Source organism: Fonsecaea multimorphosa (assembly GCF_000836435.1).
Source record: "Fonsecaea multimorphosa CBS 102226 unplaced genomic scaffold supercont1.46, whole genome shotgun sequence".
Classification (NCBI taxonomy): Eukaryota; Fungi; Ascomycota; class Eurotiomycetes; order Chaetothyriales; family Herpotrichiellaceae; genus Fonsecaea; species Fonsecaea multimorphosa.
The window spans coordinates 118017-134294 of NW_015971680.1; the positions used below are offsets into that span (position 1 = coordinate 118017).

The 16278-nt window shown below is 52.9% G+C and overlaps 7 protein-coding genes across 7 annotated transcripts; all 7 read right to left on the reverse strand.

The window, feature by feature from the left end:
• Positions 1-562: 562 nt before the first annotated feature.
• Z520_12033 (uncharacterized protein) lies at positions 563-3682 on the reverse strand (the record flags this gene model as incomplete). Its single annotated transcript, XM_016782520.1, has 1 exon — positions 563-3682. One exon carries the CDS (start codon positions 3680-3682, stop codon positions 563-565), a length of 3120 nt encoding a protein of 1039 aa, XP_016626410.1.
• A 391-nt stretch (positions 3683-4073) lies between these two features.
• Z520_12034 (uncharacterized protein) lies at positions 4074-4685 on the reverse strand (the record flags this gene model as incomplete). The annotated part of the gene is made up of 5 exons (XM_016782521.1): positions 4074-4101; positions 4160-4185; positions 4235-4308; positions 4360-4411; positions 4461-4685. 5 exons carry the CDS (start codon positions 4683-4685, stop codon positions 4074-4076), a joined length of 405 nt encoding a protein of 134 aa, XP_016626411.1.
• A 363-nt stretch (positions 4686-5048) lies between these two features.
• Positions 5049-5744, reverse strand: Z520_12035 (uncharacterized protein; the record flags this gene model as incomplete). Its single annotated transcript, XM_016782522.1, has 1 exon — positions 5049-5744. One exon carries the CDS (start codon positions 5742-5744, stop codon positions 5049-5051), a length of 696 nt encoding a protein of 231 aa, XP_016626412.1.
• A 464-nt stretch (positions 5745-6208) lies between these two features.
• Positions 6209-7066, reverse strand: Z520_12036 (uncharacterized protein; the record flags this gene model as incomplete). Its single annotated transcript, XM_016782523.1, has 1 exon — positions 6209-7066. One exon carries the CDS (start codon positions 7064-7066, stop codon positions 6209-6211), a length of 858 nt encoding a protein of 285 aa, XP_016626413.1.
• Positions 7067-8368: 1302 nt separating this feature from the next.
• Z520_12037 (uncharacterized protein) lies at positions 8369-10049 on the reverse strand (the record flags this gene model as incomplete). Its single annotated transcript, XM_016782524.1, has 4 exons — positions 8369-8619; positions 8669-9580; positions 9641-9672; positions 9733-10049. 4 exons carry the CDS (start codon positions 10047-10049, stop codon positions 8369-8371), a joined length of 1512 nt encoding a protein of 503 aa, XP_016626414.1.
• Positions 10050-11976: 1927 nt separating this feature from the next.
• Positions 11977-13160, reverse strand: Z520_12038 (uncharacterized protein; the record flags this gene model as incomplete). Its single annotated transcript, XM_016782525.1, has 2 exons — positions 11977-12786; positions 12987-13160. 2 exons carry the CDS (start codon positions 13158-13160, stop codon positions 11977-11979), a joined length of 984 nt encoding a protein of 327 aa, XP_016626415.1.
• Positions 13161-13637: 477 nt separating this feature from the next.
• Z520_12039 (uncharacterized protein) lies at positions 13638-15302 on the reverse strand (the record flags this gene model as incomplete). Its single annotated transcript, XM_016782526.1, has 4 exons — positions 13638-14294; positions 14351-14725; positions 14782-14924; positions 14984-15302. 4 exons carry the CDS (start codon positions 15300-15302, stop codon positions 13638-13640), a joined length of 1494 nt encoding a protein of 497 aa, XP_016626416.1.
• Between the last annotated feature and the right edge of the window lie 976 nt (positions 15303-16278).

The following is a 16278-nucleotide window of genomic DNA, read 5'->3' on the forward strand; positions in this document are numbered from 1 at the left end:
GCATGGGCTGTGTGAGCGAGGTCTTGAGCTGATTGCCTGTCACTTCAGATGGACTACCTGCAGGAGGTGAACTGTCAGTGATTACGATATGACCACTGAGAGATGGCAAGAAGCGGAGGGCTGCTAATAAGGAACGGTGAGCACAAAAAGAGGAAAATTAGTTTGAATTCTCTGAAGATTGCTGCCTTGAAAATCGATATCATGATGATCCAAGATTAAGAAGCGAGTGTGCTGAATCTATCTATCTCAGTCCATATGTTTGTTCCCCTGCTAAGTGCCTGCCTTATTCCAGGGGATTTCGTAGCCAAGTTGAAAATGGAAGAAACGTGGTCACATATCTCAACTTGTTCAACCATCTCTTCGACAGCCTTTGACCCCGAGCGCCTGCGCCTTTTTGATTCTTCTGAGCCGTGTCTGCACATTCATCCCACACCACTGCTGTTTCTCTCCATCATCCTTCTGCAATCTACATCTCTTGTTGGCCCTGTTTCACGTCGACACCATTGCCATCCACACTATGATAAGAGGTCCGCTAGATTTAAGAATCTTGGAGCGACTGGTCCTAGGAGACGGTGTGGGTTGCGGCCCTAGTGGAGCTTGTTTTTGTTGGCGGTTGAACGAAACCCATCTGTTCGCTAAAGAGCCTCGCGACCATGGTATAATCCGGGTCGTCTTGCGCAATGACTCGTCGGCTGGTGGGGCCTTTGAATCCTCTCAGTTCCTCGAGAAGGTGGTCGAAAACAAAACCCTGAGAAGAAGCAGCAGAGGAGTAAGTGACACCTTCCATCGGCTCGCCTCCTGCAAGAGTCGTCGCTTCAACGACTTGCGGCGCGGTCGTCGTGGTCCAGTCCGTCACAACGGATGTGACCGTCAGGGTGCTTGCAGCAGTCGGCGCGATGAGTTGGGATACATATGCCGAAGCATCCTGGAGGGCACCTCGCCAGTTCGCCGCAGAAGACAAAGCACGGGCGGCACCGAGTTGAATGCTTGTCGCGACATCTCTCGATCGGTCTGCCAAGTTGAGACTCTCAATCTTGCTCCGGATCCATGGGGCTGAAAGTGCGCTGACGCCAGCGATGCTGCCGGAAAACACCAGCCACTCGAGGAACTCGCGCCGCGAAACGGTGTTCCAGACCGCGAGATAGGCGTCCTCGACAGAGCAGGAGATGAACTTTTCGCGGCGTGCTTCTGCGACGACTTCGGCGAGGGTCTGCTTGGGCGGCTGGGGCTGCGCGTCTGCGATGGGTGGGAATGTCGCCTGTTTCTCGGACGAAGAGACCCATTCGCAGTAGAGGTTCGAAGGGGCGACTCGTGGATAGACGGTGACGAATGCACCGCTCTGAGGACCTGCTTGGTCCATCAACTCGTCATCCCGGAGAAGGCGTCCACGTCTTGTGTCTTGACGTTCCTGAATGCCGGCCTTGAGGATAGCCGTGGACCACTCTGTGCCTGGGATCGGTGGCAGATCCGCAACGGCATCCCTTCCGGCGTCCGTCTCTTGCAAGTCATATGGATACAGGTTGAAGAGTCGTTCCTCGGCTTCTTCTCGGGTGAGTTCTCTCCCTGCTGCTCGAGCTGCTTCCTGTTCCTGTTCGAGTTCGAGCACGTCCGCGCCGTGCGGGACAACAGCTTCGACTCGTCCAAAGCAGGTCATCCGCACCTGCAACTGATCGTTTGCGTTCACAGATCGATCAGTTTGCACATTTAACCAGTTGGCATTGACGCAAATGTTCCTCTCTGCGTCGTCCCGGCGCAGTGTGGTACCCTTGGGAACGTGTGGTGCGATGCGCACGACGACGCCGTTGATGCCAGCAAAGCGGATACAGAGATGCAGACTGCCAGCCATCCTGATCAACGCGACGAGGTCGAGCCAGATCTGAAACCGCATTTCGGCCCCTTCATCCCTGACTTTCGATGACTGTCTCCATCTGGGCACGAGGGGGTCAAAGAACGGAGGCGGGAGGAGTGGCTCCATGACAAGCAGCAAGTTGGTGGCCATCCTCCGAGCGGCGATCTCCAGATTGTCCAGATGCTCGTAGTTGTTCGGGAAATCGTTCGAAGGAAAATATTCTTCGCCGATTTTGAGTTCCTCGAGACACTCGGCCTTCTTCTTGTTGCGCACAAAGGCATCGTAGTGGAGATACTTGTGGTCAATGTCTTCGAGTTCGCGGACTTTGTCGCCAGGGATGCTGAAAGCGGTATGTTTAAATATACGTTGGTGGAACCATTCGCCGATGATGCCGTGGACGAGATGCCGTCGGTGTTCGCGTTTTGTGAAGAAGTTCTGCCAGCCGTATTCGCTCCCATCGGCGATTCTTTGCGTCATCAGCATCAGCGACAAGTACTTGGTGGCTAAGAGATGCATGGGCCACGCCTTCTCTTGTTCTGCCGTGAGTTCGAAGTCGAAATGGTTGCTGCAGAACCGCGAGATCTTCTCTTGCAAGATCATGAAGAGAGCGCCGATTTCGTCGAGATCCAGTGCCCTTGGTACCTCTTCAATGTCCGCAAATAGTTTCTCCGCGAGGACAAGCGGGTCATTGGGATCCACAGTCTGAGTCTGAGGAGTTCTGCTGCGAGAGCGTGAGGGACCGGCGACCATGGGTGATGTCGTTCGTTGACGCTTCGCAGGGGAACCTCTGCCTTGCTGGGGAGCCGGTCTGGGAGAACCTGCCGACAAGTTGGAAGACGCCGACGAGCTAGACGATGACGAGCTGGGAGATGGAGATGATTCACGGGCTCGTCTTTCTGCAAGCTCTCGCATCTGACGGTCGTGCTGGTCTTGACTGAATGTGAGAGTGATTCTTGGGGGTGGATTGGGCGGCAAATCTCCAGGGACGTTATCATCGAGTTCTTCGTCGTCGTCGTCCTCTGAATCTTCTCCATTAGACCTGTAAGGTTGGTCATCAAATGGTCTGGTCTTCCTTTTGCGGGTGGGAGTCTTTGCAACAGGCTCTTCCTGTTCTATGTCGTTTTCCTCCTCGCTCAAGGGCTCCTGTTTGATCGCCACCGCCTTTTCTTTCCCTTTGGGAGTGGGCGCGGCTTGCTCTGTTGATATGTCCTCGTCTTCTGAGCTCTCGACATTTATATACGCCTGTTGATCCAAAGACTTTGTTTTCTTCTTGCCTGCCTTGGCTTTGGCGGTCTTTGAAGCCGGAGTTGGTGTAGCCGACCTGATGCTGGAAGTGGGAGACTTGCTTTCGCGTTTGATAGGCGGAGACACGCTTTCACGTTTGATAGGTATGTCTGTTTCGCCATTGTCATCATTGTTGTCAGGTGCGGTAGGTGGTTCCTCATCTTCCGTGTCTTTGTCATCTTTCTTGTTGGCTTTTGGCGTTGCCTTGGTGCGTTTGGTCGTCCTAGGCGTTTTCTTCGCCGGTGTGGCTTTGGGGTTTTTCTTGGGTGATGCTGATCTTGCCGGAGTGCGTCTAGACGGTGCGGTAGTTGTTGCACGCTTCGAGGGCGATTTGCTGCGAGATGGCCTGGAGGATGTTGCTCTCCCCGTGGCTGCCTGCGTGGCTCCCTGCGTGGCTCCCTGCGTGGCTCCCTGTGTTGCAGATTGGGATGTGCTTCCTGATGGAGCCGATGGTCCTGCTGGAGCCGGTGGCACTGCGGGCGTCCTCATGGCGGAAGGTCTTGTCCCTCTCCGAGTCGGAGTTGCGGTCGGCCGTACTCGTGGAGCCATGATGGATGTTGGAGCTCTGCAAAGCGATTGCTGTTGAGACCCTGTCTGGTTATCTTTGCAAGGAGTTTGGACAAATTTCGAATCATTCAGGAACAAAAGAGATCAAAAAGACCAGGAAGGAAATATATGAATGGGAGACGAGTGAAAAGCATGCGGCGTCGCCATTTCCGAAAGCGGAAGAAACAATAGCACCGTTTTCATCCTATTCATTGTCATTTTTGCGCCTATTGTCACTGTCGGGGTCTGGTCCTTTGACTCAAAATTTTCAGCCAAGGCCAAAGGACGATGGGCAAACGGCAATGCGAAGTCTAGTGCTGCAAACACATCCTTTGACAAAGAGAGAAACTGTCCTCCCAAGGTAAGATTCCGTCAAAGACATTTCGCCAGCGGCCTAGAGCTTTGGCCCTGAGGTTTCGCCCCTGGTGGAACAGTCAGTGGTAGGTGTTCAGCAATGCCAGCATTCTACATGCCCCTCACAGTGCTGCGATGCATTCAATCTCAACCTGACTGCTGTTAGCATGGACAGCGGATGAATCGACAGGACGCCATTACATCTGTCTTGAATGGAAGCTCCTTGACGCAGACGCAGGTCCGTGCTGGCTTGGGATCCGGGATGATCTTGAGGACTGTTCTGGGTCAGGCAGGAATGTTGCTGCAGGGCTGGGGGAACCACGCACAGGCCTCGTTCATGGCCGCATAATCCTCCATATTGGTCAGGTAGATGTTCATCTGGGCCTGGTCAGTGCTTCTCCCGAGAATGCGCTGGGTGCAGACATACCTTGAGGATCTGTTCAAAGCTGCTTCCGGCTTCCTCCAGCACGACTCTGATGTTTTCCAGGGCTTGTTTCGTCCTGTCTGCAACTGACCCTTCCACCACCTTCATCGTGGAGGGGACGATGCCAATGTTTCCACTAACATAGACGGTTCCATTGTGGATGGTGGCCTGAGAGAAGAGGTTGGACTTGAGGCCTTTGTCCGACGTTACCACCTGTTTAGGAGCCATTTCCTGATATAATGGGAGAGATATAGAGACACAGACAAGGGAGAGGGATTTCTTTGCAATGATATAAGGATAGAAATACGACCAGAGACACCACGAGAGAAGAAGTCTAGTAATCAATGCTTCCGTGCGCCCTGCGCGTATAGAGCCTTGATCGGAGAAGCGCGGCCCCCGCCAGCCAAACGCCAACCCGCCCAACGGACAATTCCTGCGCCTGCGCCATCATCCTTCGCCTTGTCCTTCTCACTCTCACTCTGACTCTTCAAAAAACACGACCTCCAAGGTGCCTATCCACCACGCCCTCTTCTACCCTCTCCTCCCCTCAATGCTCACATATCCATCCACAAGACCAAGCACAAGAGTCCCTCACCGTCGCCCTCGTCGCCGTCGCGTGGGCGTGACAGGGACGAATCCATAGTCTTCCAAGTCCTCATCAACCCTCCGTCCCAGGGCCGCATCGCGAAGCTCCCTCTCCCTCTGTCGGTCTCGTTTGTGCTGCTCTTCCTCTCGCTGTCTCCGTCTTTCGCTATACGATTCGGCGTCCCGCCGCAGGCTGGTGAGTCTGTCGTTGGCGATAGGCATTTGCATGGCGTTATTATAGTCCTCCATGTGCTGGGCCAGCCGGTTTTGTGTGCCAGTGGACGCCTCATGGAGCGCGAGCCATCTCCTTCTATACTCGTCTGTCCGCCGTTCCTCGATCGCCCGCCGGTCCTCGAGCTCCTGCCGGTCTCGAGCATATCCTCCGTCCAATACCTCATTGATCTCGGCCAGGCTCCAATTGCCATCCCGAATCCTCTCCACTCCAGGGCCCAATAGCCAGCCAGGCCCACCAGGCCTGGTTTCTCGAAACCCCACATATCGTATATCGTCGCGTGCCGGATATATCTCTGGTCCTCGCGTCCCAAGTGCCCAAGGATCGATGCCGACCCTCCAGTGCGACGTATGGGTGAAGCCATCAGGAGTCTGCCACATCTCGTAATCGCTGACAGGTACCCAGTGAGTTCTCTTGCAGGGACCCCATCCTCTGGTTATTGGAATCCTTCGTACTTCGCGAAAAGACATATTTGGGGAGGTATGCAATGGCGTTGACGGCACAATAGATGTCACTGTCTCGAAGGGGTCGTTGTTCCGTTCTAATGGCTGGTGTAGGCAAAGGTGAGCTGCACAAAAGAAATACTAAATCGCAGGCAGATTTTGTTTTGATGTGCAACGACACAACCGTCAAGAAGGCGTCAGGGTTACACCAGCGAGGAAGCACAGAAATGACAAAGGGCACCCAATCGAATGCTCCAGTCCTAGTCACACAGATGATGCACTTTTCGCACCAAAATGGGCAAATTGATACCGATGCCCTTGGATTTGGACTCAGCGGATGTTCTTCGAGTGGAACCACTGCCACGCCCCAGAGGTTGGAGTACAACGATTGCACAAATTTGATTGGGCTCTATTCCCTTCCTTTGCTTGCAATCCATAGCAAGAATTCCACAATTTCTTGCGCCTCGCTGCACCTCAGTCAGTCTACATTACTAGACCACACATTCCATCAGAGACCTCATCCACGATACAGCCCGGTCCTGCAGAGATGCTCCATTCTGCTCGTGCTCTGCCGTCTGTCCTCCCAATCGAAGAAGTCCCTCGGGACCCCATGCTACCACCGAGGTCAAAGCCCAGCTCGCGGCGAGAATACGTCTGTACCCACACATTTCATCGTCCCACTCGAGCTTTTGCCAATCCTGCTTCATTCGCTGATATTCTTGTCTGTTGGGATGGTTGAGTTTCCAGACTGTCTTTGAGTCAGGCCTGCAGAAAGGTGAAGCCAAACCCCCGGGTCGCGTGGATGGTTCGGGCAGATTTGGTGAGTTTGGCGCGAAGAGGGTATCTTGTCTCTGGTTTTGATTCCGTTGCGACCGGTACTCATCAATGCTGTCAAGAATGATTTGATCTAAATTGACCTCGGAAACACTGTGCCACGACTGCGCAACGGGCACACAAGCGGTGGGGTCCTTAAGCTTTACCCTTCTGTCTTGTTCACCGAGTTGTCTTGCGAATGATTCGCGTGGCCGGGCTGCCGCCGCTGGCGGCAGGCAGAATTCAGCGCTTCTTGGTTCGGTAGGGTCATCGTCGATCAAATGAGGTGTATGCTCGAGTAGAGGTCCGAAATCCGAGGTCAGAGAGCGTGGGTTGTGGGAACAAGAGATTGGCATCTTCGAAGATCGTGAGGTCTCTTCTGTTCCATGGACGGCTGGAGCGTGGAATCCCACTGATGCAAGGCGGCCAGCAACAGTGTCGGATGTCGATTCAGATTTGCCGTGAGCCCCCGAAGCTCTGTGATCGACTGTGCAGCAATCCTCTCCTCCATTGCTCCCGACTCTCGCACCAGGCATTCTGTCTTTGCACCCGAGCGACTGACGTTGATCGCTCCCTTCCAGGTCACCACCTGCTCACAAGAGTTTCCCCTTCGAGGTGAATTTGTTGTGCTGATGGATACAAATTGGGGCTCGGACCTGGCTTGGGCCTCGAGCCAGACTCTGAAGTTGAAGAAAAATTTTGCGTACCGGAAGGGGAATGCAAGAACATCTGACTAAATCCAGGTATTCAAGAGGGAACAACGTGGGACATGAATAGGGTGGAGAGCAGGGAACATCGCAAAAGAACAAGGTAAGGAGGAAAGAAGGGAAGAGGTCGTCTGAACTAGTGTCTCGGTCCTATTCGTTACTACTGTCATATGCTGCTGGCGACCATTCATAGATCCGGTGGTTTCTTGATATTGACGTTCACATCGACATTCACATCGACATTCACATCGACATTCACACCGACATTCATAGGAACTATATTTATTCACTCATTCATGATCTTGTCTCGCATTCAACCTGTAATCCACACTTTCGTCCACGAGCCTGTTGACTTTGACTTTCACAGTTCATACTATTCAACCCGCTCGACCTTGTGATCCGTTCTATCAAGCCCATCGCACGGACGCTGGCCTCCCTCCATATCAGGATCCTCATTGTAATCTGCTCTTCCCTATTCCCCTGCTCACTTGCTCACCCACCCACTCCTTCCAGCTTCCTAACCAACCCCCTGTAATGTGCCCAGCGAGCCTCATTTCCCGGATGCCAATATAGATGCTCTGTGCTGGAAAACTCGACGCAGCGAATGGCCCAGAGAGCGGGCTCGATGTCGTTCTCGTTCCCCATCCAGGTAGATCTGTCTCGCAACGCACATGTCGGGAGTCAAAATTGCAGGCTCGAGCTGTGACAATCTTCAACAGCATGCAGCGATGAGGAGTTTCCACGACGGCATTGATCACCGTAGCGGGACGAATCCAGCAACGGGGACGAGGCGTGTTTTCGGCGTGGGTCTACCCTGTAATGGTACAACCTAGTTCGCACAAAGCAACGGTGTACTGAGAGACGAGTTGGAGGCTCGTATATCGGCATTTGCTCTGTTCGAGACCACGAGTAGATTTCTCCACAGTGCCTGACCCCTAGATGACGAAGCGTGCTCTGTAGAGTCATCTATATCAACGTCTTCCTGGCATTGCCACGGGACAAAGTCTGTAGAATCCTGACGAAGTTGCGGTACTCCTTCGGCCATAGGGGCGGCGGAGAGTCTGAGCCATATCCCAACACCCTGCTGCTGCCGGAATATTGGGAAAGATTCAAAGGCAAGGCAGGTCGGTGTTAACCCGGGACCGGGGCGAAACTTGATTTCTTTCGGAGATACATCCCATACTTCATGAAGATGAAGGGCACTGGGAGCATCACGGAAGCTATAGCACCAAGGATCGACGTTGCAGGGCCGACTCCAATTGAATGATACAAGGGTCGCGCTGCAAGAGGAAGGCCTGCGGCAAGGACACTGCGCAGAAAGGTGTTGGCAGCCGTGGCACTGGCCGCGTAGAGACCGTACACATCGACCAGGTAGTTGATGCCTAGACAATGCGTCAGCGTATCTCAAAAAAGAGTCTGGGAAATGCCTACACTGCTGAAAGATGACGTTAAACCCGCCACCAATAAACATGGCAGCAACGACAGGAAGAGGCCATGGATGATTTGGAGCAGCAGTCCATGCGAACCAGAACAGACCGACCACCATCATGACAGCACCAATCGCCAGAGGCGGGAGTCTTGCTTCAGGGACCGGTCTTCCATTGGAGGCCCGGCACTTGCGAATGTATCTAGGCTGGTTCCCAAGATTGACCCCGGTGGCGCAGACTATCCCAATAAACATCCCGAGGAAGGGCAGCGAGCCCACAACAGGCGACCACTTGCGTTGCTCCTCAAAGACGATCGGAAAGACTTGAAGTGTCATGTAGAGAATCGCATAGACAAAGGATGCGTAGAATGCGATGCAGGTGACCATTGGCTCAGTGAAGAGCATCATCAGTGGTCGCGACAGCTGCTTGGTGACGATGGACTTGATGTCAACTTTGATCCTCTCGTGAGGGTGGTAGTAGGAATTGTTGCCGGTCTGTCGTCGTAGTCGCTGGGCCTTCCATTTCAAAAGAATCGGAGGATACATCTCCGGCATAAAGAAGTATGTCAACGCGACAATGGCAAAATTGAGCATGGCAGTCGTATATTCGGTCCATCGCCATCCCATATGTGGATTGACAAGGATGGCCGCGCCAATTGTCGGACCAAGGGTCGGCCCTCCTACGACGCACATGCCATACATGCAGACGGCGGTCCCGCGAGCCTCTCGAGACCAAATGTCTCCCAATGCAGCATTGACATTGCTGACAGCGGCCGAGCCAAAAAAGCCGCTGAAGAACCGGTTGATGAAGATCGACTGGGCGTTTTGGCTTGTGGCACAACCGATGGAGAAGCAAGCAAGGCACGCCATTGCCGGCAACATGGACCATCGCCGGCCCCAGACCTCGCTGGAAGGACCTACAGCATCAGAAAGTCAGTGTCACCGTTTCCGGATCTAGATCAGTTAGAAGGACTTACCCCAGATCAAGGGCCCAAAAGCGAAGCCAATGCTAGACACACGATCAGATACGGGACCATTAGGGAGACAAGCTGGCCGGTACGAAACTTACATGTAGAGGGAGACATTAAGAACAACAACCTCCTCACCCACACCGACATATTCAGCTATTGTTCGATTCGCTGGTGCAATAATACTGGAAGCCAGACTGGCAGAAAACGCCAGTAGACTTAGCTGTAAAGTGACCCAGGATTTGAACGTGGTCGACCAGTTTTGAGGGTTTTCCGGATCGTCCTGACCGTCCCAGCCGACCAGGATTTCGGCTTTCTCATCCTCTAGTACGACTTTCTTCTCGGACGGCAGATCCTCTGCACGTACAGGTATGGCGCCTGCTTCAACATCTTGCGATGCTGAAGAAGCCCACGCCATTTTGGTGATTCGCAAAGGCTGGAGAGTAAAGACATCGTGAAATCGAGAATTCGGATTTCATCTAGAGTTTTTGTACGGCGAGGGAAAGGAACGTCGAGATCGTACGCCGTACACCCCAAATAGGATCGTCGGAGAATGGCCGAATCGAAGTTTCAGATGCCGATCTACCGTGTGGATATGAGCTTCGCTCTCTAATTGCCCACATGACGACAAGCACGAGGTTGGGGACGAGAAGAGAGGATCTCAATACTCCACCCAGGGCAGCGATATCGGGTGCCGACGGCGGCGGGTAATCCACGGAGGGTTTGACTGTGTGGCCTCTCGTACAAGAAGCCGACGGTGCTGGATTGGAATGTGACTCGAATTTCTCCAAGGACATCCAGCTGCTGCTGTCTTTTTCATGTCAACGTGCGAAAGACCATAGATCGAGCAGCTTTCCTCCAGGGCATAATGATTGATATTCTCTCCTGCGCCTGTCACAGACCGTTTGCGGCCTACCGAGAACACCACCGCCAGCTTGCCATCAAGGAATCGCTCATGCTGACTTCGGCCACAGCGTTCTGATAGCTGGTCCCCACTCCCGGGGGTGGGGGAGGATTTGTGTCCTAAAACAAGGTGTGCGGACGGCCATGACCTGAAATTGCGAGAGAACAATTGCAGGAATTTCGAAGTGCTGATGCACGTGGCTCGACAACTTTGCGCCTGGACGTTGGGTTGAATCTCGCGACTGCCAGCCTTGAAGCGTGAAGGGCCAACGCTTGAACGCAGTCAACGTGTCGGAGAAGAGGAGGAAATGTCGCCTCCTGTATATTGTTTAGGTATTAACGAGACATGCCAATCCCCAGCCTACAAAAGGTCTTGAAAGGGTTTCAGGCGAGGAGTCGCTGCGGGCGTCGAGCTCGCGTGATGCTCGCGTGCATCGTAACGTTGCTTGATGGTCATTGAACACGTTCCTCTTGCGACTTCGTACGCCGAAACCTGTGATGCAGGTTCATGATGTGAGAACAGGGGATGCACCGACCTGTTGAATCTGTTGCGGGAGCTGCAAAGATGTGCTCACGGTCATTGAAGGAGGGCGCACAGGACGTGGGATACGCTCACAGTCGTACGACATAGACTGCAACAACGTGTCCTCCTGTTGCAAGGAAGCAAGGATCCTTGGCTGCGCCCAAGTCAACATAACATCACCTGCCCTGGCCGCCTGACTCTGGTATGACCCTTGTTTCTATGCAGAATGCCCATGTCTTTCTGACCATCTTCTACGGGAAGCGTGAGGCCGTTGAGGGTTGTTGACGGTGTTTGAGGCGTTCATTGGTTTCGATGGGGATGACAATTCATTCTTGACCTCACCAAGCTGCCTTTGGAGAACTGTATCTGCAGCGGAAGTCCACCATCGACGACTCCGCAGGTGAGCTGGGTGGTTTTGAATAACTGGCCGTGGCGAGGGAGGAGGGAGCGATGTTTGTAAGATATAGTGCCGTGTCTGAGTACCTGGGTAGTCAGTCAGAACTGGGTTTGAAGTTACGCATTCTGACACCCGGCCACACGGCGGTCATCACTATTATGAGAACATCGTGGAGAGCCACTCTCTACCTAGTACAGCATAGACTAGTCGAAGTATACAGTATGGAGTTATCATCACGTCAGCAAGCACAGACGTATAACTACCGACTATATATGCGTACCTCGTATACATAACGTATTCCACAGCGGGCGCCCACAGGCTGCTGTTGAAAAGGAGAATGCCCCTTTACAAAGAGATACATCCCCTGCCTCTTTATTTGCTACGTATATAGGTACCCTTTCAGCTCGATTCATAGATACATGTAAACAACCTCTCCAATAGACAGTTGCACACATGCATCCATATATACTTGAGGAGACGACAAGAACTCTTTGGGAGGCATGTTTTGACCAAGCCAACCTCTCAAGTCTCAACCGCCACGCTCCTCAAGCTCACCTCCTCGCCGTTCTCACTTTTGAGTCTATAGTTAGTAGCTGTCTTCCAGTCCCTCCACTGGCCCGCATTCACCGGCTCGTACAACTTAACCTCGCCCTCGTTCAAGAGGATTGGGTCGATGAGCGTCTCAGGGTCCGGATGCACAAAGAAAGGAATGCTGTATCGGGACGGCAAGACGTCGCAGTCCTTGAACTGGTCCAGCGACGGACTGACGACCCGATGCCGCGTGGATTTGACCCGTCCGTTGGTGTACCGCTGCAGCAGGTCGGCGATATTGATCAACACGGCGCCTGGAATGGGCGGAGCCGGGACGAATTTGTTCTCGTGCGACGGGTCCACCTCCAACCCGCCAACGCCGTCCTGGAACAGCAACGTGCACAGCCCAAAGTCCGTGTGGGCATTGATCCTCGCGTGGCCCTTCTGCTCGATCACACTGCGCTCGATCGGTGGATAGTGAAGTAGCCGCATCTGCGGGTCCGCTTTCTTCGTGATGCCCTCGAAGAAATCGTCCCCGAGGTCCATCACCATGGCGAGACACTTGAGCACATTCATCGCGAGGGAGAAGCATTGCTTGTAGAAGTCATCGAGCGTGGATTTGAAGCCCGGCATGTCGCTTTCCGAAGGGCACAGCTCGTTCGTGAACCGACGGTGCTCGTAGCATTCCTTGTGATCGTTGACCCCTTCAGCTCCATCAGCAGTGTATCCCTGGTTGACGTGCGCATTGGAGAGCTTGTACGCGAGCTTGGTGCTCAAGGGAAGGGAGAAGAACTTTTCAGCCTGTATGAAAGATAAAGTCAGAACTAGAGCCACATGCTGATGACTTGTGTCGACGGCAAATCTGATGCTCAATCTGAGGGCAGAATGGCAGTGGGTGTGGACGAAAATGGTGAAAGACAGGCAGGCCAAGTAAGGCTGTCGCCAAAAAGGGGGCCCGCCGGATTACCCAGCGCGCACAGGTTGTGTCAGTGGTAACCTACCAGAGCGAAGATCTCATCAACCCTTGTCTGGGGAATGCCGTGGTCCTTCAGATAGATAAACCCAACCTCAGAGAATGCATCATAGACTTGTCGGGCCACTTGTTGCTGGTCCGCACGGTCGCCGGTGAGGAATCTCGCGAACGAGACAACGGGGATGGGTGTTGATTCTGCCATGCTGCGCTTCGAACGAGTTGAAAGAGGCCCTTCCTCGGTATATCTTGGGGATAGGGGGAGAGAATAGGTGTCAGAAGTCCTCCACGTTCGGACAAGGGCATCAACCGCCCAAGAAGGAGTCCTGATATCGAGTTCCCTGATACCGCGGCCAACTCCCCTATATCCTAGTTCCCCGCACAAGATGGATACCAGATGGATACCAGACGGCTAGCGGGATGCTATACTATTCTCCCGCAGCAAAACTTTAGGGCATGCAAGGCATTTTGATAAGAGGACAGTTAGGGAAACAGAGACATTGTTCTTACGCTCTTCTCCGCCCTTCTCTTATCATTGCCCAGATACAGACAGGTTCGGGCCTCTGGTTGGAGACAACTATCATGGATCATGGATGCATGGCCACTGATATGCATCCACGCATTCCGGCACACCTTGAACGCTTCATGTCCAAGCAAGCCTAGACCGTATTTTCCTATCGACTCACTTTGCCGACTTTATCACAACTTCCTGATTCTCCACAATGCTCGTTACTGTCTTCAGCAACTCGGAACCAACTTCGACTTCCCCTTCAGTAACTGCCTTCAAATCAGGCACGTCGGAATGCTTGATGCCGTCAAACACCTTGTCCACCTCTTCAAGGGTAAGGCCTCTTGTCTCGACCCAATACCAGATAACGCCGACCATCATCACGATATCCGCACTCGCATTGATAATGTACGTCTTCCATCCAATGGCATCCAGGGCGAAGGGAAATGCCATCGTCACAAGCAGGCCCGAGAGCTTCGTGGTCAGAGTATACAAACCCATACCAACTGATCTCAGAGAGTATGATAGTACTTCGGGCGGGTAAAGCACCGTGAGCGGCGTAATTCCGTACGCATATGCTGCGTTGTAGAGGAATATCATCGCTATGGTGCCATATATTCCTGACTTATCAGTTGAGTTGCCATATACCGCGGTGAGTCCCGCGAGAATAAAGAAGGTCACAATCTGGCCTGCGAGGCTGATCACGCAGAGCGTCTTCCTGCCCAGAGAGTCGGCATACCATGCGCCGACTAGAGAGACGACCAATGTCCACGAGGTCAGTATGATATTGATTTCCAGTTGAGTGGTTGGATCAGTGATACCAGCTTGTGACTGTTATGCACAAAGTCAGCACCCTTGAGTTATCCTGCCATCAAAGATGAACATACCAGCATGGTACCAAAGTAGAAGGTAATGATGTTCGTTCCTGGAAGCATAACGATAATGGAAAATGTAGCGGTGATGATGATGCGCTTCCGGTTCGCTTTGGTGCTGAAAGCTTGTCGCCAGGACAGCTGCTGGCTCTTCTCCCAGGCAATCGTGTCGGTTATTTCACGGTACTGCACCAGAACGACGGGAGAATCTTTGTCACCATTGGCGTTGAGCGCTGCCAGTACCTCCAAGGCCTCATCATGCCGATCATGGTCAATGAGAAATCTGGGTGACTCCGGGAGGAACAGTAGGACGATCATGCACAGGATGCTAGGGATTATTTGGACCAAGCTCGGGGTTCTCCAGGCCCATGTGGACGAGTAGTGTTGCGTCTGCATAATAAACCATGGTTGAGCAGTGGCCCGGGAACAATCATCAAAAAGCTTACCGAGTAGCAAACCCCTGAAGCAACAAGGGTCCCAACACCCCAGCAGGCATAGTACAGACCTAATGCCACTGCGCGGTGCTTTGGAGGAGCAGTCTCGGCCACGTATGTCGGGCATGATGTTTGGGCAAAGCCCAGGCCAAATCCTTGTCTCAGGTTAGACATTGCGGTGCTCGTAGTGTGTCTCGGCTTGCTCGACACTCACCAACAATGAAACGCCCAGCAATAAACATGCCGATATTCTGGGCCGCAGTTTGAATGACTGCGCCAATAAGAGTGAGCACGCAAGAAAGCATGATGCTTTTCCACCTGCCAATCCAGCCGACGACGAATCCAGCAAGGAGAGCAGAACAGGACCCTCCGACATAGGAGATTGCCGTGTTCAGCGACTTAGTGGCCGTGGTCAGAGTGAAGTACTTCTGGTATGTCGGCATCACATTGAGACTGCCCATGATCGAACTGTCGTAACCCAACAGCACCGAGTCGACAACTGAGACTGAGACGACAGCAACGAGGAGCGCCATCTGCGATGTGGGGACAAGGCGAGACAAAGGTCCCGTTGGACGGGTCCATTGGCCCATGATTCTCGTTTGATACCTGCGAGTTGATTGAAGGGCGGAGTCGGAGTGATCGAGTTGTGCTTTCTCGCATGCCAGCGTTCTGACGCAGAAGATATTGGCAATTGTAAAAATGAGACACGTTCTTGACGGCCTTGCAGGAGGTTTTATATTGCACACAGGGGTTGAGAGAGCGCTCTGCCTTTGCAATAGCCGACATCAAGCAGATAGAACAATCTGCATACCACCTACCGAATGTCTTATCAAGAAAAGATACCCCCCTGTTCCGTTTCCCAAGGACAAGGCCGACTGAGGTCTCTGATCTCCGCACTGGCACATAATGCGACATGGCCCGACTGTGGGTAGCATTCTTTCCACCTTGCAGATAGGAAGAAGATCCCTCCTTGGACCGACTCCAGGATTGGATAGTGCGAACGTCTTGCATATCTAGCCTCCAGCCTTCCACAAGCACCAACCCCGAGCAATCAGCAAGGATGATCGACCGCTCCAAGGACTGCGGCTACCGGCCCACAAAGTCACAAGACACGGCAAGTGGCCGAACTGTATGCAGCAATGAAGTCTAGAATTGGTTTCAGTGTTATCGAGTTGATAGATCTCTCACACGAGTGCTGGTTGGGCCTGATGAAAAAGATGGTGCGAATGAAGCTACTAAGGTAGGTACTTACCTGAATTTACTCGAAAATGTCGGTATCGGAATATAGTTCTGCCGAAGTAGCAGGATTAGGTACGGGCATGTCATTCTCGATGTAGAGGAAATGGCTCTGTTTGTGGTACAACATAAAACTGGCATCTAGTGACTTTGTTATGACCGGTGCTAGTACAAGTATGCCCATTTGAGTGAATGTTGAGATCCACCACATCTTTAGATAACCATCAGAGTGAGCCACCACAGTGTACAAGATTGTTATACCCGTGAGAGAGA